The sequence below is a fragment of the Acyrthosiphon pisum genome, chromosome A1 (assembly GCF_005508785.2).
Source record: "Acyrthosiphon pisum isolate AL4f chromosome A1, pea_aphid_22Mar2018_4r6ur, whole genome shotgun sequence".
Classification (NCBI taxonomy): domain Eukaryota; kingdom Metazoa; phylum Arthropoda; class Insecta; order Hemiptera; family Aphididae; genus Acyrthosiphon; species Acyrthosiphon pisum.
This window is the reverse complement of record NC_042494.1, coordinates 73952199-73974390: the sequence shown is the minus strand read 5'-3', so window position 1 is coordinate 73974390 and position 22192 is coordinate 73952199. Positions and strand designations below refer to the sequence as shown.

The window sequence follows — 22192 nt, the reverse complement described above, 5'->3', positions numbered from 1 at the left end:
TACGATTTTAAAACTGATAATATTAATAATATTATTATAATGCATAAGAGAAAACGAACCATAACACTACCCTAAAATCCTGTTAATCAAAGTAGTTCAACGTGGAAAGATGTTTATGAATTTAATAATAATCATAATAAAACAACTGGTATGAATAAGTACATGGATTATTTGTCAATTTTCTTTATTTACTCCGGTAGAATATAAGGGCCATTAATCCATTATGGTGTTTTAAACACATAATGGAGACCATCAATAAATGGACGGAGCACGTTGTACGTGATTTCCTACAGGAAAGAGAAAATCGTGCTGCAATCGTATGCGATACAATAATACTGTACGGGCGTAGGTACCGCGTTTGGCGGTATGCGAAATAGAAACTAAGTATATAACATTCAGTGAATATAACAGATACGATTTACTGGAATAAGGACCTATCGAGTGCCTTTAATAGCACTTAAATGTATAATAATTGTAGTCGGTAATTGACTATCCCGTATATGTATACAGTATGCACAAATAAAATAAGCGAATAGTTGTATACACATGCAGATTAATGATTATAATAGGTAAGTATACGCAATAATAAATTTAAAAACAATAACTTTTTTACAGATTGCCTTAAATTATACCTGATTAATTGAATAGATTCCAGATAGAGGAAATAACCACTTATCTCTAGGCCCCCTCATCAAGATCACTTAAAATAGTTTAAACTAATTATTAATCGAGACGAATAAGAAATCCAAACAATGATGAAAAAAATATTTCTTAATAATAATTTAGTATATTATATAGTACCTATAATAACAAAAAAATGTATTTAATTTAATGTTTCAGACATGTTGGCTAAGTATTATGATATCCTAAATATTTATTTAAATTATGATTAATATTATAAAAGTACCTACTGATATAGAAAAAAAGTTTGGTGATTCAATTTCGTATGATCACAAATTTACATAACATATTACCATTGACTATGAATACTAATACTAATCAATTAGGTATAATCTTATTATAATCAATGATATTACTAATTAGTCATCTGGGTTTCTTCCTCCAAGTAGGTCTATGATCGTTTTAAAGTGTCAAACAAATACATAACACAATTATTCATCAGTGCTCTTTAAACAATATAAATTATAAATGAATTGAAGAGTTATGTATATAACTCTTCAATTCATTTATAATCTTATTCAATGTCAAGAGAGATAAAAAAAAAAAAGCTGTTGATAGTAAATCATTCGTTACTCTTACTTAAATTTAGAAATGAATAATAACTATTTAGTAACAAGCGTTTACAAATTATTATAGTCTTAATTCTTTTAAAAGACGATGCGAGGCAATTAATAATAATATAATGTTATTCAACCATAAACTGCTTTGTTTTTTATTTGATTAATTATTATTATTTTGGTTATATGCATGTACATTTATTTTTATAAAACAATCATATGATAAATAATATATTATATATTATTATCAAATGTTTTTATATTAGAAAATGTGTAGCAATTGAGTACTTAGTACCTACATCGTTAAAGAACAAAAAAATTCTAAGTAGAAAAATTAAGATAGCATAATGACAATACATTTCAGTGAGTAATCATTGATATTAAAACACGTTATATTTATTTAAAACAAAAGTAAAAGTATTTCATAAAATGAAAACAATGTGTGAAAAAAAAGTATTTGTTTCTGTTTTGTTAAATTGAGCTAACAATATTAGAAATTAGAATATTAGAATATTATTATATTATATTATATTATTAATATTATTTAATGTAAATTTATTTCCATACTGAACGAGTGTTCACGTGCATTGTACAATGTACATCGATATATTTAGTTATTTATTCTAAATCTAGAAGGAGACTTAAAGAAAAGAATGCAGTATATAGTTTAAAAATACTTGTCATTAAAAAGGAATGACCTTTTTAAATAGAATCTTCCAGAGCGATTAAAACTCAACATTGTAAGATCCATGCCAAGTACATTCCAACTCTGATTCCGACAAAACATTGAAATTTGTTAGGTAGATGCTTACAAATATATATTGAATAGTGTTATTTAGAACATAGACTTTAAATTTATTTAGTGGATAGTGGCATATTATTATACTATAACGGGGCGATTTAGTCCGATAATATTTTATCACAGCACATGATACCTAGTTCATGTTTTAATTTATATCCCACTTATGCATCATGATTCACGATGGATTTAGATTAATAATAATGATAGAATATAACTTTACCTTGCACAAAGCCACGCCGGTATCAAGTCTATCCATGAAGTTATTTACGTTTATGTAGAGCTCAGGATATAAACCATTCAGCCATTCAGCTAAATCCTCTTTCATAGCGTAAAGATATTCTTCACTGGACTTGAACGGCCGAAACGACCGTGATTCCACTAATAATGCCATCTGTAATAAAATATTTTACGTTACTACTATTATAAAAAAGATATTTGATATTGATTATTGAATATCAGTAAAAGTTTTTTGCAGGGTATAAAATAGTATTGCTCCATAGTTTGTAATATGGTGCATTAATCCTTTAAAAAATATTAAGTACTAGAATTCATTTAATTCTTATAAGGAGCTTATTTGCTTGTAACATTTAAAGACTTCAAGATTGAAGGTACCAACAGAATTGTATAAATAGATGTCACAATATACATATCAAATATAAAACTTTTCAAAACTGCCTAGGTACTTAATTATACTCTTCGATATACATAGTATAATATGTAGATACCTATGCATTTGTTTAAACTATATTATACAAAAAGCGAAATTCATTCATCTGGAACCATATTTTTGTGGAAAAATTTCCCGCTGACAACAGGTATTAATATTTATTTAAAATATATTTTATTGTATCTATATTACTTTTGAATCATAATCTGTTTGTCGTAGAAATGTATTGGGTAAGGAAGAAAAGAATTCGATCGCGGAAACGTAATTTTATAGAAAATATTCTATTGGAAACATATTAGGTTTTTTAAAATATAATATTATACTTTTATACTAAACAATATATTCAATACTTTTTTGGAATCGTATTGGTTCAGAAACTAATTTTCATGAAAATATTTAGTTGAAAATTATATATACAGTATATATAATTCCAAACAAATTCTTTTCTGAGCTAATACTTTTCCAACAAAATTCATTTACAAATAAATACACGTTTCCAAAATTATATTTATCGATGATTTTGATTAAATGCTTTTCAAACAAAATACATTTCCGAGCAAATGCTTTTTCGACAAAATATGTACAGAAATCTCAAAACAGTTCTATGATAAATACTAATCAGAAAAAAAATTTGCCGAGTTTTCACGGTCTGCTCCAGTGGCCCCAGTACTATCAAACAAAATATTATTGCACCTATATATTAAAAAGTGAGATATTATATTTATAATATATACCTACCGAATATTTTTCTTATTATTAAAAAATATTTATAAAAAACCTGTAGTTTCAACCTACCAACTCTATTTTACTCCAACATAAATGTCTCGAATTCTGGATAAATATGTTTTGTACCAATATACCTAAATATAATATATTAGTATACAATATGATACAAATAGATTATACCTACATATGTTTATTCTTCATACATTATTTTGTACCTACTATTCACATTTACTGTTCATTAAATTCAACCTATATATGCTACACATTTTGATTACCACGGATAATTCGCTATGCTGAGTTCATACACCTGGATACCATTGTTGTAACTTTGTAATTGATTACAGTTTTTCTTTTAATAAATAATTATTATAGGTATTGTAATAGAAAAAAACCCTTCGAAAAAAAAAACTAAAAAAATAATTTTATAGTGACTCAATTTTTAATACTGAATCATACTTCTATATAGATACATGTAAAAGGTAACATTTAACATTTTAAAATTGAATGGGACACTAAAAAAAAAAATCGTGAATATATAATACTAACATATTTTATAAATACAAAATCATTAGGATACCAACTGACTGCACGATATAGTATAAACTTGGATGCAATATTTTAATTTCCCATAATTTTAACAACAAAAATTATGAGTAGGTACCTCGAAATGTATTAAATATAAAAATTAATATCATATCAGAATGTAATCTTGTATTAAAAATTTAATCATGTCTTTATACTCAAAATCACTTAAGAAAAAAATATTTCTATTTATTTTCAAATGATAAATTAGTTCTTTAATATCAGAATCCGTGTATACCTTTATGATAATAGTTGTATGACCTAGAAATCAGAATATTTACTATAATTCATAATAATACACATCATTTTTGGTTTACAAAATTGACGTTGAATAATAATCTATTGAAAACTCGAATAAATTTGATATAACAACAGGATTTTGTGTGGCTAAAAAAAAGAGCACGCACGTGGCATGATTGTCGCCCACACTACAGTTTATAACGGACCACTTCCAAATTGGGATGTTATTTTAATATATACTGAAGAGAATAATCTAAACATTCAATATGAAACACATTTATTATGAAACATTATATAACATTATATACCATATAGTTACAATAACTGATTAACAAGGTGGCATCAATTTAATTTGTTCCATTATTATAACTATAAATACTTAGGCACCTAATATAAATTTACAACATATAATAAATATTAACGATATAAAATACTGGGAGTTAATGACTTCAACATATTTAAAAATGATGTGAAGAAACCGAACATATTATATTCTTCACGTGTTAAGTAAAATGTTCCACATGTGAAAATTAACATATGCACTTGCATTATACAGATTAACTTGTACAAATCTGAGTAATATTAATGAGGTACTAGTACTAAGTAGAAGTGTTCTGTAAATGGAATATTTATTTTAATAAGACGTAAGTTAGATCAACGTATAGACCAGAAGTATTCAAACTCTTTTATGCCATGACTTTTCCATTTATTCACATTTTTATGTTTTCCAAATTAATAAAAATTACCAAGAATGATAATGTTTAAATGTAGATATGTAAATAGGTACATATTTTACTACAAATGTTATATTTACGCATAGAAAACCAAAATGAAATATTTTACGTTTAGAATAAAATAAGATATTAATCATCATCATCATATTTATTCCTATTTATTATTTGTTCCCCTGACCAACAGTGCACCGCAACGTACATTTTAACTTACCAGTCTGGCGTAGACTGTAAAATTAGTTTTAAATTATGAAATTTACATAATATTATAAACTATTTCAGTGCAAAATTGAGCTTAAAATAATGATATAACTGTTCATTTTATAGACTTCCATAAAATTATAAGAATTGTATATTTGTACTTATATTATAGGTATAGTATACAGATGCATTAAACTACATTTTTATAATTTAAATTTAGTACCTATTTAATGGTACCATATTGGTCACTATAATATAACAAATGTCTTTAAATTTGAAATCAATAATAATAATTTTTTTATCATAAAATTTTTTTTTTTTACATAACATGTACAATAAATAACACATCCAAATAAATATTTTAAGAAAAAATGATTTTATAAATAATGGATACTTTTGTATATTTTTATCGTCCATATTTCTCGAAAACTATTAAAAAGTTCGAAAAATTATAATATGTTTTTGTTTTTTTAAACATAATATTAAACATAAATTTAAAAAATTATTTAGGTAGGTAGGTAGTTATCTATATGTAATTATGCAACCCTTAAAATATTTGTAAGTGTGGCAGAGACAAATTACTTATCTAAAATAGTTTTATCTTTTGTTGTGCGTATCACGTTATTTAAAAAATAGAAACGCGCAGACACTTTACACTAGGTAAAATATTTTTTACGGAAGCACTATGAAAACAGTTCTCCTTGAAGTAACGTTGAAGTCAAACAGTTTTACACTTAATAATTAATATTTTTTTTTTGTTTAGAAATTATTGTATTTTAAGTAAAATTAGATTAGTGTATTTTAACTTTAATGATTTAAACTTGCTTCAAGTAAAGTTATTTTGTCTATACGTATACGGTCTACACATATCCTAGGTATGTATATAACAAGTATATAATATATAAATATGATATCGTTTTTAATTATTAAGTAATTTAAAATTAAACAAATAAAGACTAAAATACAAATTTGTATATCGAATAAATAATTAAATTAATAATAGTACCATATAATATTAATATACGCCATTAGCCATATAGTTAGTATGTAGTTCAAATAAGTATGAAATTATATATTAATAAAATAGCTTAATAGCTTATTTAAAAATGGACTTATCAATAAAGTCTATAGTGCAATGTTCATCAAATATTAGCTGCCATTAAATAATTTATAATATATTTTGCATGATTTAAATGACATATTATAATTGATATTTGCACTATTTATTTATTTAATAGTAGGTTTAATTATTTTCAAAAACTACAAAACTATATAATAAACATAATTCATTTTACATTTTTTATAGCAATTTAAAACCGATAAGACCGAAGTAAAAAATAAGATTATTAGAAACAGTCTAAAATGGTTTTATAGTGGAACACGTCTTATTATTACATACTTGTGTTATATTCAATAATTGTATTAACTCTTTAATATATAGGGCACTATATTTCTCTCAATGCATTAATTTTTAATTTTAATTTATATATGAGTAATACAACACGATTACTGTTAAACTCTACGCACGTGTTTAATTATAAGTCCCACAAGCCTGTGTTGTAAAAGAACCGCATTTTATTGATGTTCCTGCCCTCCGGTGGCCAAAAGCGACACACCTCGGGACATTTTTGCGCATTGTATTTGGCGCAATCGATTGGGCCGCAGCCGGCAAAGGGAGCGCGAGAGTGCTGCACATAATATATACCTAACATTTGGCTGAATACCCTAACGTCATGATAACATGAAAGCAAAAATACAAAACTCCTAAAAATCACGTACTTTTACAGTTGTAATCGTGATTTCAACTTTGTCCTTTGACCGTCGCATGCACACACCTCACACACGTATTGTAGTTATGATCGCAAATAATAATAATATGGAACATTACATTGACCAACACGCGGTTATAAATTATAATATAATAAACTATACAATGCTGATCTGTAGTTGGCAATAAACTCGGTCTAGTTGTACTGGCGGTCCAGACTACTTTAATTATTGGGGTGGACAAGGATATTTCCTTATGCGCTTGGTTATTATTTATTTGAGGGTCGACTATTATAATACAGATATATGTGTATATGTATTATGTTACATATATGTTATCTAAAATATACTATCTACACGGCTACACCAATAAACGAGTCTATATGACTACTATAACAGTATTCTTTTATCTAAATGAATATTTATATATGGCTATCAATTTATCATATTATATACAATTTTAGTGATCTATATAACAATGTAACATATAAAAAAAATTACAACACCCAGAGCTATATTCGACAATAATTATCGAAATTAAAAATACACGTAATATATTGTTGTTCGAAAGTCGTTCCGTGTATGATATATCGACACTGAATATATAATATATTGCATATTATTATAATATAATATGAAACAATATCATAACATAATCGCATTATATAATGATTTTCGTGCGTTTATTAATTGTGTTCAAAAAATCAATTACAAACCTCAGTATCTGATGTATGACGGAATCAACACGATCGGATTTGAACGGTGTCAGAGATTTGAAAATTTAAACGCAACTGCGGTAATGGTTAAGTGTTTAGTATTGTTAGTCTTCGGACTAGCCATGTTATTGGCCGTCAATCGCATACAGAAATATTACAATATAATATAAATACAACGATATTGATTAAAAAATAAATTAAACTATTATATCATAAAAAACACAATGGTATATAATATTAATAACGAAACACTACTATACATTGATAGTATAATATAATATTATAATAATGTGGGCGAGTTGAGAGAAAAATTAATCATTAAGAAGTATAATATTATTGAAAAACAGAAAACAGTAACGCAGTAACGGATACGCGTCGCGATGCGGGCGGTGAGGAAGAAGTCGCACGGAAATAAACGAAACGGTATTATTGTGATGTAAATAGAAGCTTAATAAAACAATAATAATATTATAATACTATAATAATGTTATCATTGAAAATCGTCATCGAGTCGCGGAACGGCGCGGTGTACGGCCCGGTATCGCAATTGTGACTGCCGCGCGTCGGGTCCCGGCGCTCGGCCACGTTGGATTATCTTCGCGCGCACGCCTTCCATCCGAAAACTCGTGGACGGTCGGCGGGGGGTGTCGGCGGCGGTGGCAACGGCAACCCTACCCCAATCTCCGGGCGTCAAGACGCGCCCGCAGCGGTCGGTAAGCACACACGCACAACATCCGTCGGCGCGCGCCGATATTATAATATTGTAATAATAATAATAATAATAATAACAATTATACTGTACCCGTTGTAGTAGTTATGAGATACGCCGCCGTCGTCGATCTCACGTGGCGTAAGGACGAACGCGCGTGTTGTGTTGTGGGTCTGTTGCTGTTGGTGTTGGCTTAGATCATATTGTTTTTCTTATTAATTATTATCATAATATCATAATATTATCGTACAATATGAAATATACCTATAAAACACGATGTCACGATGAACCATCGGAGCAATACTTAACAGATAGAAAAATATTATAAATATACCTAATATAGGGAGGTGCTAAAATCGAGGTTAAAATCATATGTAATTATTACCTATATAGAGCCGTTGTGTTTAGGGAACACGAATTTTATGTGTGAGCCGCTGGGCCTCTGCAGTTTTTTAAACTGCAGGCATATCCTGCCTCCTAGCTTAAATGTACATACTATTAAGTAAATTGGGTAAAAATTGTATTTTTTTTTAAGAACATGATCTCGGCACGACGAGAGGACAATTTTCACTACTTTCAAAAAATGCCTTATTATTTATGATTTCATTTAATAATTTGTAAAAATTCTTAGATAGATGAATATCCTATTTTGTATTTCAACATAATAGTTGTTTGAGATTGGGAATTATTGTTTTTTAAATAAAACCTAATAATTATAAGCCATTTTGATTCTTCATTCATACCTATTTCGATATTTTTAAAAAAATGTTAAGTGTGTTTTCCTGCAACTTTTGCAGAATACTGATAATTACACATGATTTTATCGTGAATTTATAAGGGACTAATCGATCTTTATGACCTATATATTTTTTTATTTTAATTATAATCGATAAAACAGTGTTAATACTGAGTAAAAGAAAAATGTTTTCTTACATTTTAATTATAAACATTTTTAAATTAGCCATCTGTGGATGCTATAAATAAACTATAAGGGTTGCTTAGTACCTCCAAACACCTCAAATGTTCGTATTCCAGTCGAACCAAGTGGACAGTATAATTATGATATTTTATTAATAACCAATAGGCTGAAGATCTGCAGGTGTTGTAATATATGGCTAAAAGAGCATCACATTTTATATTTTGTAATATAAAAGCGAACATAAAGGTAAAGAATATAGTATTAACTGAGTTGCTTCCAGTTTTGAATAGTAACGCAAATTACAAATTCCTGTAACGCAATTACTTTTTCAGTAACGCAGCATTAATTTCTTTACATTTTACTTAAAGTAACGCAATTGTAAGCAATTACAATTAAATGTATTTATTTTTAAAAGTAATTTCTATGAAGTAACGCACTATAACGCGTTATTTTCCAGTTTCCACGTTATTGAAATAATAGTTTTGAATGTATTTCAAAAACATGCCGATAGGATATCCCAGAAGAATTAAAAATCAATTAAATTTATTTTTGATTCCGATAATAGTTAACAATATTATTAAACATTCCAGGAATAAATGTTATCACTTTATTAGCAGAAAGAAAGAGTTCGGTTTAAAAATAAAATTTAATTAAAATTAATTATGATTTATGACTTATGACTCTATCTAGGTGAGACGATCATAGGTAATTTAAAGTGGATTCTCATTAAATTACACACATAGTGTCTGTCGGCATTACATACCCAGACCGCAACATGAATTTGTAATTTGTGGACTTCATACTCCAAACCTTTTAAAAATCCTACAAATTTTAAAAATAAAGAGATATAAATCTGTTTAGAGTTTTAGACTGCATAAACCACCTGAAAATACACTGCAGGTGATAGATTTATTGGAATAAAATGTGCAGAATTTAAAAGGTTTGGAGTAAAAAGCTACTCAATCAGAAAAATTAAATCCATCTGCTGCTGGATTCAAAATTCATCCTGGATCTGGAAAAATTATCACTAATGCTGAACAGGCTAATATATATTTTTTTATAGAATAACCACAAAATATTTTGGGTATTCCTAACTTATATGAATTCACCTGCTAGACTATCTATGCTGAAACTATAAAGGTAGGATATAGTCATATAGATGATATATAAAACTAATTAAATGTTGCTTTATTGGAATTAAATATTAAACATTTAAACGTATGTACTGTGTTGTTCATATTGATAATAATGGACTTTTTGATAACGCCCGGATACCACTGTCCACTGTCCACTTTGATAAACCATAACAATGATGCCCCAGTGGCCCCTATTAATCACATGATGGGTATGGGTCAGGATCCAGACGAATAACGTCGAACGATGATCACGTCAAATCAACGTCCGTGACATGTTCGATAAACTACGCGTACTAATAAGAAAAAATCACATCACATGTATGACAATAATTTTATTGTTATACACTGTCGCGACCTGCGTGTAACACACACATTACGCGCGGGTACACGATGTATTCGTACACGAGACGATGGACGGCAGACGATCCGCGTTTGGGCGGTGTACGTCGAGAACCCGCGAGTACAACACGCGTGACAAACGTAACACAAAACGCGATACCGCGGACGATGGTACACTTGGCGTGACGAATGCGCCACGATATTGTCTTCGCACACGAAACGCGACGGCCGACATTCGACCCGTGTTTCGCCGGTGTACGGCGCGGGCACAACGCGCGTAACAAACCCGACGCAAGACAACGGCACAGCGGACGAGCTTCGACCCACGCCCGTGCTGGTGATATACGGCACGCCGCGGGCCGCGGACTCGAACACAAAACTGATGTACCTACACGCACGACGGACTCACAAAATGATTACGTGCGGCTGCAGTAGAGTGCCAACACAGCGACACGACACAAATGAAACGTTCGCAAGTTGCGAGGGATAAGAAAAGAAATTAAAAACCGACAATGGTACCGAGTGGTTGAAAAAACACGAGTATGATCTTTATTTTAAACCTAATAAGTCTTGTTTAACCTTGTAAAATTACACATTCATACATATTATTATATTTCGTAACAGTATCGTGTGTTGACCACAAACATAATGTAAACAAACTTACACAAACAAGTTATTCATATTTAATATTATAAAAAATAATAAATAATATGCTGGCTCAATAGTACTCATGCTACCTATAAAGTATAGTTATTAATTTTCTTATTAATGTTATTAATGTTATTACTGTTTTAATTTTGTTCAAAATACATATTTTGTATAATAATAATATAGTACATACATTTACTTTCATTAATAATATTTATATTTTTCCGATTACTATTCTGATTTTTATTTTCTAAAAGTTTTCCTATATTCTTTTTCACTTTTTTCACTTTTTTCTCGTTCGTAAAGTATAAGTTCTTTTTATTTTTAGCATAAAACAATTACACTTTTTAGATACATAGACGAACGCACAACAACAATCAATACAATTATTAACGAAGGATTAAATCTCTCAGACCACAGATTTGAAGGCTATAATATTTTTATGCACCTAGTACCTACAATGTTTCAACACCGTCAGGTTTTATAGTAAAGTTATTGAGTCCAAGCAGTGCCGGATCTAAGTCTCGGGAGGCCGAGGTGCAAATACCAATTGGAGGCAGGTGGGTAACCCTGGCACCCCAAAGTCCGAATTTTTTATTTATTTTTTAACGATTAATTGTACTATAATTTGTACCAATTTGTACCAACAATTTAAGAATTTGTACCTACATATTTCCCTAAGAAAAATCAAATTTTCCGCTGTGGTGTCAGGGTAACGTTACCCCAGCACCACCATAACTGAAAAATGCATTTTATAAACATTTTCTTTTTCCACTAATTGTACTAGAGTTTGTACCGAATAGTGCAACCATTTATAGATTTTGTACCTAAACATTTCCCCAAAAAAATCAAATTTTCCGTTGTGGTGGTGACAGGGTAAAGTTACCCCAGCACCACCATAACTAAATAATGTGTTTTATAAACATTTTCTTTTTCCATTAATTGTACTATAATTTGTACCAATTAGAATCACTGAGTTTAGAATTTGTTCCTAAATATTTGTTGCAAAAGTATCAATTTTTCTGCTCTAATATATTTACAAATAATAATACCATTAAATAACTGTTTATATTTTTTATGTTTTATTTAATTTAAAATCAAAAATGTTAAGTATTTTCAATATGTATAATATGAGTACTTTTATTTTTACTTTGTGTATAAAAGTAGCTCGAAATTGTTTTTTACATTTTTACACTGTTTTACATTTTCTTTCAAGTCATCGTAAACCTCCCACCGATCGTTGGACCTAAATGAACAATGCTTTGTAATGTCCGCTTGTCACCCTTAGTCCATTTTTATTGCTGCTTGTAAGCACTACTGCACCTCTTATACAATATGTTTGGTCGTTTACATGTAATGTCTTTGGTAGTTCGTCTACGGTCAACATAACTTCACCAGCATAATATACTTTAATAATATACATACACCTAACCTAACCTATACAGTCTACACGTCATTGTATGTTTTTTTTGTTAGATAGGTAATTTGAAAAATTATAAAACAAAACTACATTATACATTTATACCTCCTATGCGCATTGCATATTTATTATATTATTCAAATTCTAATTTCTATAGTTAAGATATTGGTCAATAGTCAATACCTACCCTATTAATACCCTATACGAATGAAATATTGCTATGTGTTTGCATTGACCTGTCTACTGAACAAAAAATCAATATATTAAGTAAAACTCAAAAAGTGTAAAAGTACCTTCATCAAGTATTATGTTAGCTCTGTAGATCATTGGTATGGTGTTTTAATTTATGGTTTAAATGGTTTAATATATGGTATAATTTAATATTTATACAAATATATATATAATTTATGCTTTTAAACCAATATAGTAAAGGTAAGGTGCACATATGGTGTATAACCTATCCTAACTAACTTCCATAGGTAATAAACTCTTAAATCATAATGCGTACCTACATACAAACAGATATTTGGGTTAAAATGAATACAGCATGTCCTAAATGACATCTTAACTTCTCTATTAATTCATATTGAATACTTATACAGTTAGTACTAAGTTATTAATTATTTGTGATATATTTATTTCATTTATTCTTTCTCTTTCTATGTTTAATACTGCAATATTACTTAGTCTATTTTGACTCATTGAGTTTCTCAAATAGTTTTTTATTATTTTAATTTAGAAAAAGAACGTTCTGCTTCTGCAACAGTAATAGGTATGGTTATAAATATTACACATACGCTTAAAACATCTGGAAAAACAATGGATAAATCATTTTCAACAATATAAATGGCCAAGCTCTTAATAGTTTTAAGTTGATGTTTTTGTAAACTAGTTCTTAAGCTTAATAATTGTCGGGTAAAATCTGTGCTGATATCATTACTATACTTTAATATGAAGTCATGATGCATTGACAACTTCTTTTTCAGTTTTTGATAAAAATGAAGTAGGATTTAAAAATGAAAAAGTTTCAACTACCTCATGTGTTCCTTTAAATCGAGCTACAAGTTGTGATAAAACAGAGTCCATAACAGGGAAAAAAATTTGAACTTTAAAATTATCTTCATTATGATGCATTGACAACTTCTTTTTCAGTTTTTGATAAAAATAAAGTAAGATTTAAAAATGAAAAAGTTTCAACTATCTCATGTGTTCCTTTAAATCGAGCTACAAGTTGTGATAAAACAGAGTCCATAACAGGGAAAAAAATTTGAACTTTAAAATTATCTTCATTAGTGTTAAGTCTACGATCACCATATATTTCATCAAAATATTTTACAGCTTGTTTTTTACGTTCGTTGGGATATGTGACTGGTATATTCCATTTTTTATATAATTCTTTTGAAATATTTAAAATATGCTGGTAGTTGTCTCTGATATCTTGAGTTGATGTCACAGCCATCTGTATCATGTTTGAAGCTGCTTCCAAATCCTTATTTATATTTTGTAGCCGTTTTGATACAATACGCAAAGAACGTAGAATTTGTTCCCACATACATAGAATCAAAATAAATTCAAATGTTTCCAACTTTTTTTTTAATCCACTGGCTAATGTTTTTTCTGATGTTTTATTACTATTTAGAATAATGTGAGTCAACGATCATCTATATAACGTTCTTTCAAGGAAAATATTGCATCATGTCGAGCTCCTCACCTAGTAGGGCACACTTTTTTTAGAACTTTTGTACGGATTTTAATAGAAATATCATGTCCAAATGCTAAAAGATCCCATCTTGGCGCACTAATAGCAAAAAATTAAAAATTGCTTGAACTGTGTCAAAAAAATTCAATACTTTGCTATGACATTTAGCTGCATCAGATATTACTAAATTAAGATTGTGACTACAACAATGAATATATGAAGCTGATGAAACAAGTTCTTTTATTATAATATATTATTAAATATTGATAGTTAATTTAAAAAATATAGGACTTCGATCTGAGGCCCCTAATATAACCTCAGTCTTGAGGCCCCGGTGCATTGCACCCCCTGCACCCCCGCTAAATCCGGCACTGAGTCCAAGTGACGATAAGGAATTATTTTGAAATAAGTTTTGATCAGTGCATAAGTAAGCTAAACTATATACCTATGCCTAAACCAAGTAAGATGATTTTGTGTATTTTTTTTAAAATGTATTTATTTAATATCGCCATTTTATCTCAACACCAAACACACTATTGCCAGACGGCGTCACGACGCCACACACACAAAATAAACACTTTTTTCCAGGAATCTAAAAATATGTTTATGGATGAGTTTCATGGCATTTAAAACAGGTTGAATAAAGATGTTCAATGGGAATAATTCAATAGTGAGCGGTAGAAGATTTAGAAATAGGACTTTGGTGATCTCGTTATAATATTATATAGGACACTGTTGAATTTTAAATTAAAATCGGGGATATTATCCTAATAATTAAAAACTATTGTATTTTTACTCCTCTCGGACTTATAATTAATGCTATATCCCTCGGCCCCAGCAGCCTAGCTCGCCTTTCCAGAGGCACTACTAACTAAAACACACTAAAATTCAACGCTATAGTACCTAAGTCGAAAATTTGCGAATGCCGTGCTGCGACAAAATTAAAAATTGGAAATTCAAACCTATTCAACTATTCCATATATTTATTTTTATTAAAATATGTTTTATTGATGTATGAATAACGAAAAATGTAATACGAGAGAAAAGTGCAGTTTTCGCTGTACCGATCTATGTAAATTATACAATATTATAATAATATTAATAATTGTAGTCGACCGGCGTCCGCGTGTTCTCGCTTGCGATGTGGATTAGGCCTACAGGGGACACCACAATAAAAAAAAACGCGCCGCGTGTAATACCTCATGCTTTTAGACAACATGGACGATGTGATATAAATAATATATAATGTCGTTTAACAAGCATATAGGTGGTGTGGAAACTTATGCGACGCTGCAGTCATCCTATATAAACCTAATAATCCTAATATTTTGTAAAATTACGCATTCATACATATTATACTTCATAAACATTCATTATTATGTAAATAATCAAATTAGAGACAGACTGAGAATAATTACATCGGTGCAAATCGGAATTCAAGAAGTCACATATCTGTTGATATTATGTCTGTAATCGCGGTATATACGTATCGTTGTATACTAGAATGGTGAGTCCAGACTTTTACCATGAACGCGTTGACCACAGAATATGTGTAAGTATAGTTTTTAAAATCAATGGTAGGTATAATATAAGATAGTTAGACATAGTGATAAATGATAACTGAAGTACAGATTTTAAAGGAATTCCTTAATATAAATATTGTGTGTTTGTAACTTGCGTAGTTGTATACTTGTTGTAACCTATCTATAATGTTATTGCTCGTTGTTCTGAATCTGAAATCTGAATGTGAAAAAAAAAGATTTCACGATGTTTTAGCTAAAAAATCTCTTCTTCTCGGCTATGATTTATAAGTAAAGTAATTTTAAAATATTAAAAATATTATGCTTATTACAATGACTATAATGGAAATTATCAATTAATTATTAGTAGTCTATACTAACCTAGTTTGGCAGTGTTTATGTTGTATTAAATACGTGCCACATGTGTATGATTTGTTAACATTTTTACAAAATACAATTAAGAATAAATGTAAGAGGAATATAAGCCCTAAACACATAGGTGGATATCTGGTTACATCCGTGGGGGGCTTAACATTTTTACCATATCCATTAGCGTCAACACATTATTAGACACTTAAACCTGCTAGCTAGTGGATCTCCTACTTTATTCTATAGCTGAGGCACCAAATAATATTTATAGGTTATATAAACTTATATGAACATAAATAAATAAGTATTTAAAACTATAAGATTTGTTTTTATTTTAATGTTATTAATCTATTTTTTTTGTAAATACAGTATCGGATTCGGTATAAATACATTTAGGTATGTTTTATCAGTCAAACACTTTAGCCATTATAAATTAATTCGTGTTGTGTGAAGCAACACACATCAATCATATAGAATAAAAATGATTAACATGTACAATTAGAAAATATATATAATCTATTTAGAAGTCAGAGTGTAGTCAGCATGTGATAATATTGAATTAATAATAAGTGATATTAATTAGGATAACATAATAATATTAACGTTCATCGTTTGCGGGCGGCATTCCAGGCAGCCAGCAGAGTTTGGCCTCCTAAACTCTAGTCCTCTGTCATAGATTAACATAGATAATAAAATATGGATAGGACATAATGGTCTTATCAGCGGTAAGAACAGGAAACAGTTGAAAATAAATTCTTATAAAACAATATTTTTTTTTTTTAAAGTTTTGATTGTTTTCTACAATTGTATCAATATTGTATGTTGCAATTGAAGTATAGATACTAGAACCTTCCGAGGGGCTTAATTACGTTATATCCAATATCCGCCTATCCCTAAACAACTTTGTATACAGGGTGTATCTTATGTCATTGTACGCGGGGTTTTTTAACGATTAAATAGAATTTCGTTCAAATGAAAAAAAGATGTGTTTTTTATTTTTATCAGGCAATTTTTTTATAACAATTTCAAAATTTTCGAACACGCAGGAGTACCAATAGCAAAATCAACTTTATTTTTTCAAATGGTAACTACTATATTTTTTAATGGATTCCGGTAAATCTTTTTTCTGAAAATTTTGATAGTCAAATCATCAATTTTGGCTCGCTAGTTTATTAACTATGGTCCTCCAAAGTTTAGGAAAATATGCATTAATGCTTTTAATCGAAATAATTGATATAGGTTTAATTTACAAGAGCTAAATCATTTTTTCTTAAAACTATATTTTTATACACTCAAGTAGTTTAATTGGTAATCTAATTACACTTTCAAAAAAAAAAAAAAAACATTAACAAAATTGTTGGCAATTTTTTTGACATTATTTTTATTTTAACAAACAATCATCAAAATTAATATTATTATTTAATTTGTTTTTATAGGTAATCGTAATAAATTACTTCACAGTAACTTCTCTTACAATATCATAAATTTGGATTTTTTATTACTTATTAGGTGGTTAAAGTGATAATGGCAAATTGATAAATGGTATTCGATTGTTGACATTAATGTCTTAGTCCTTAGATAATATGTATGGTGGTTAAAAAAAATTGTGTAAGGGAAAAAGTGCAATGTTTTGTGGTGCTCTTCTCGTAGTAGGATAAACTTGAAATTTGAACCATATATGTTCCTTATATTGGTAGGTATCGCATGCAAACTGCAAAGTATGAATTTAGGAATTGAAATTCATAACCCTTCATATTATTTAGTTTTTGGACATTTACATTTTATTTCATACTATTTTCCTATCACAAATTCCTATCTTACTTTTTTTTACAATATAATTAATTTGGATTCTTTATCAGGTGGCTTAGGATACCTGATGGTATTTTATTCTTGTTATAATAATATTGGAAATCTGTAATTAACTCAGATTAAAAGTATGCCTAAATTAGGTACAAACCTAGATATATTGAGATTGACTATTTCTCTAAATATCTTGCAAATAGTTTATTTAAATCATGATATAACCTAAATAATTCTTAAAGAATTTCAACTGCTAAATTCATACTTTGCATGTGATACCTACCAATAGAGGGAACTTATGGTTCAAATATTTCAAGTTGTAAAAGTTAGTTATAAGAAAAAATGATTTAGCTCTTGTAAATTAAACCTATATCAATTAGGTATTTCAATTAAAAGTATTAATGCATATTTTACTAAATTTTGGAGGACCATAATTAATAAACTAGCGAGCCAAAATTGATGATTTGACTATCAACATTTTCAGAAAAAAAAGATTTACCGGAATCCATTAAAAAAATATAGTAGTTACCGTTTGAAAAAATAAAGTTGATTTTGCTATTGGTACACCTGCGTATTCAAAAATTTTGAAATTATTATAAAAAAATTGCCTGATAAAAATAAAGAAACACGCCTTTTTTCATTTTAACAAAATTCTATTTCATCGATTCATAATCGTTAAAAAAACCCGCGTACAATGACATAAGATACACCCTGTATATACCAAATATTAAGCGCGCAGTATGAAATGTTTGATATTTTAGGCACTTTGTACTAGTACTACCTATACTGTTAAAAAGAGAAGGTTTTTTAATAATTTTATCATTGAAATAGAACTGCAATATCTACACCTATTTGGCTCTTTTAAAATTAAAAAATATTTCAATATTCAGGAACGGTTAAGAATTACATTTTCTGGAACTAAAATCTCAAATAATTTTGAGAGATTTGATGATTCAACTGCCAATACTAAATAGGATTGCTCCGTGAACTGAAAATTAAATTGTAATTGGATTTTCCGGTTTACCCTAATTTTTATGTTATAGGTAAGGTATAACGATACATTATTTGAACATTCATTATACATTTATATTTAATTATAATATATAGAACGCCTGTCACCTATATATGGCCTATTGACCTTTCATTATCAATCACGAGATAAAATATTTTTTTTTCTAATGTTATTTTTATATGGCAATAATTAATAATTGTATCTACTTACTATTATTTTGAACACATTAAAAAATTTGGTATGCATAATTATTGATTTTATAGTCTTGGAAATATTATGATCAGTTAGAGTAGTTTGACCTTTAATATTAGTGTATATAATTATAGATATAACATCAGGCGACGGTCACATTTAGTTTATATATAATATGATTTTAATGTTAATTCTAAATGTAATAGGGCATTCGAAATGGATAAGTTTTTCATTATATTAGACATTTAGACATAGGCGTAACTAAGGACATTTTTCGAGGGAGAGGGGCTAGAATTGTATATCAGCATCACAAACTGTAGAATTCAATTTTTACTTGAAATATTATTAAGTGATTATGTGATATGTGTTTTGTTAGTATACCATACGAAATAAATAAACCATCGGATTAATCAGTATGATGGAATAAAAATACGTAAATTTTAAAGTGAAATAATAAAGGTGGTTATAATATTACGTGACATACTACTAAAATGTCGATTTTGCGTGTACATGCGAGAAACTGCAGATGCATATTAGTATATTACCATATTATTAAACCATTTTTTTTTGAAAATATTATCAATTATCTTCACACACAATGCTTAAAATAAATAATGATCATTAAATCATATTATACAACACACACAAGACCACGAGCAGCAAGCAGAAATATTATTATTGCCTATACAAAACTCCTTACACAAAATATGCATTTGGAATCCCTTAAAAAATGAATAAGTAAAGTAATGTTTTATTATAATTTAAAATATATATTATTATGTACATTGTACACTATACAGTTACACGCATTATATTGTACCTATCTAAAATAGTTAAATGTAATTATAAACGTGTGTGCAATTAAAAAAGAAAATTATGAAGGGAATAAAAAAGGGTGAATTTAACATTTCGAAAAAATGTCTTTATATCGTCAATAATAGGTAAATAAGATAACAATATTTTGTATATTTACTTCGATGTTTCATTTGGTTTTTATAGATACGTAAATAATGAATAATGATTACTATTGCATCATCGAGCTTTCAAAAAGTGATCGTATACAGAAGTATAGAACGTGTTAATCGTGCTTATATCAACTATTAATAATATTTTGTAAAGAAAAATATTTTTATAAAAATTTAAAAAAAGAGATAAACATTACGAAAATTGTGTGCATATTGGATAAAAAAAATACTTGCTTCCGATAGTTTTTGTATATTTAGAAGTCTCATTTGTCTTGACACAATATAATACTTGACTCGTAGATATTTACGGGTATAATTAATGACAAATTTATAATATTATAACATCTACTGTCTAATCTATAAATTATTAGACCAGATATATACAATATTTATGCATTATTATCTATTATAAATGGTACTAAATCAACTAAAAATTGAATAACCTTTTAATAAAAATTATTTAAAATTATCTCACGGTTTAGTTCACAGACGATTAGATAAGATAATTTTAAATATGTATTAGATTTTTACTTTCCCTTATTCTTTTGTACAGTTTAATATCGTAATTTATAACAACAGTCAACAAAGGGTGAAATAATACACGATTCACAAAGGTTGAAAGGTTATTTTTTGTTAATTTGTTTATATATGTAATTACTATAGTCTATAGGTATATATATTACCTACATACCGAACAAATTATAACTGGTTTAGCTAGGGAACTTGATTTACTGTACTATTTAGAAATATGATGAATCGCCTTGGAAATTCATGAAACAATTTATAAAATGCAGTCATCTAGGTATAATATATACATAAAAAAATATTACAATTCATATTTTTTTTAGTATTTTGAATTAACGAATTTGTAGGAAACGCTAATATAGGTAATAAATAAATCAATAAATAACAAAATTACAATGGTGGTCGCATCATTTACTATGGTATGCTACACAATTTTTTTTAAATACCTACGTATAGGTACTTATGAAAGTAAATTAATTTAATGCTACCTATATATTACGGCCATGGATGGTCGTTACCACAAATCACAATTTAACTACAATTTAGAAAAGTTACAAAGTTATATACAATATACTTATTTGTTAACATTATGTATATCATATATGTTATAGTTTAGGTACCTTAGCTATGTCTTATACATTAACTAAATAAACTTATTATTTATCTCTATGGTCTAATATAGTTATACTGATGATTAAAAGGTGACTGTTCACTGTTATAAACTTATAACTTATAATTAAAATAAAACATAATTTTATTAGAGACACTTAAAACATGATATTTACCAATTACCACCAACCACCATAATTGTTTTTAATCTAATTAATACCTAACTACCTAAGTATATTTTTGTCCTGTGATAAATGTTAATTTAATCAATTATGTTAAAGAATTTTGTTGGGAATTATTATCAATAATATCTTAAAAATTATCTTTATGCCTTCGTGGGGTCTTGAAGATACATCATTTAATATTTTAACCACATAAAAATTAATAATTATGACGTGGTTTTTAATTAAAGTGATTCATATTTGTAATAATAATATTATTATACGTAATTGTACTATTGTACATTGTATTATCAAACTATTTTTTTTTATTTTCAACATTATATGAAACGTTTTGTTTAGTTATAATTTATATACTGTTTTATTTTGAAACGTTTCAAAAGGTTTTCGTTTGATGGTTATAATTATAATATGATTGATAATAATAATACATTTGATTTGGCTATTACTACACTTGGCACCTTTTGATTTGCTTTTGTCA

The 22192-nt window shown here is 28.0% G+C and overlaps 2 protein-coding genes across 2 annotated transcripts in view; both read right to left on the bottom strand.

The window, feature by feature from the left end:
- The window catches only part of LOC100162040 (GAS2-like protein pickled eggs), a 28669-nt gene extending 20427 nt beyond the window's left edge, over positions 1-8242 (bottom strand). Inside the window, exons 1-2 of the mRNA XM_001942993.5 lie at positions 7671-8242; positions 2261-2431 (exon numbers count right to left, since the gene is read on the bottom strand). Of these exons, the coding sequence (XP_001943028.2) occupies positions 2261-2431 (171 nt within the window). The 5' untranslated portion in view covers positions 7671-8242. The remainder of the gene's footprint in view (positions 1-2260; positions 2432-7670) is intronic.
- A 5499-nt stretch (positions 8243-13741) lies between these two features.
- Positions 13742-14597, bottom strand: LOC115033620. The gene is made up of 2 exons (XM_029486467.1): positions 14126-14597; positions 13742-13959 (listed from the first exon to the last, which is right to left on the bottom strand). The coding sequence occupies exons 1-2, from the start codon at positions 14391-14393 to the stop codon at positions 13799-13801; spliced, it is 429 nt and encodes a 142-aa protein (XP_029342327.1). The 5' UTR covers positions 14394-14597; the 3' UTR covers positions 13742-13798.
- Positions 14598-22192: the final 7595 nt, after the last annotated feature.

Excerpts from the sequence above, each read along its gene's own strand:
- LOC115033620 (XM_029486467.1), bottom strand. The coding sequence starts at position 14,393 with ATGTGGGAACAAATTCTACGTTCTTTGCGTATTGTATCAAAACGGCTA. Across the intron at positions 13,960-14,125 it reads TAGACTTAACACTAATGAAG|ATAATTTTAAAGTTCAAATT; the intron begins ATAATTTTAAAG and ends ATCATAATGAAG.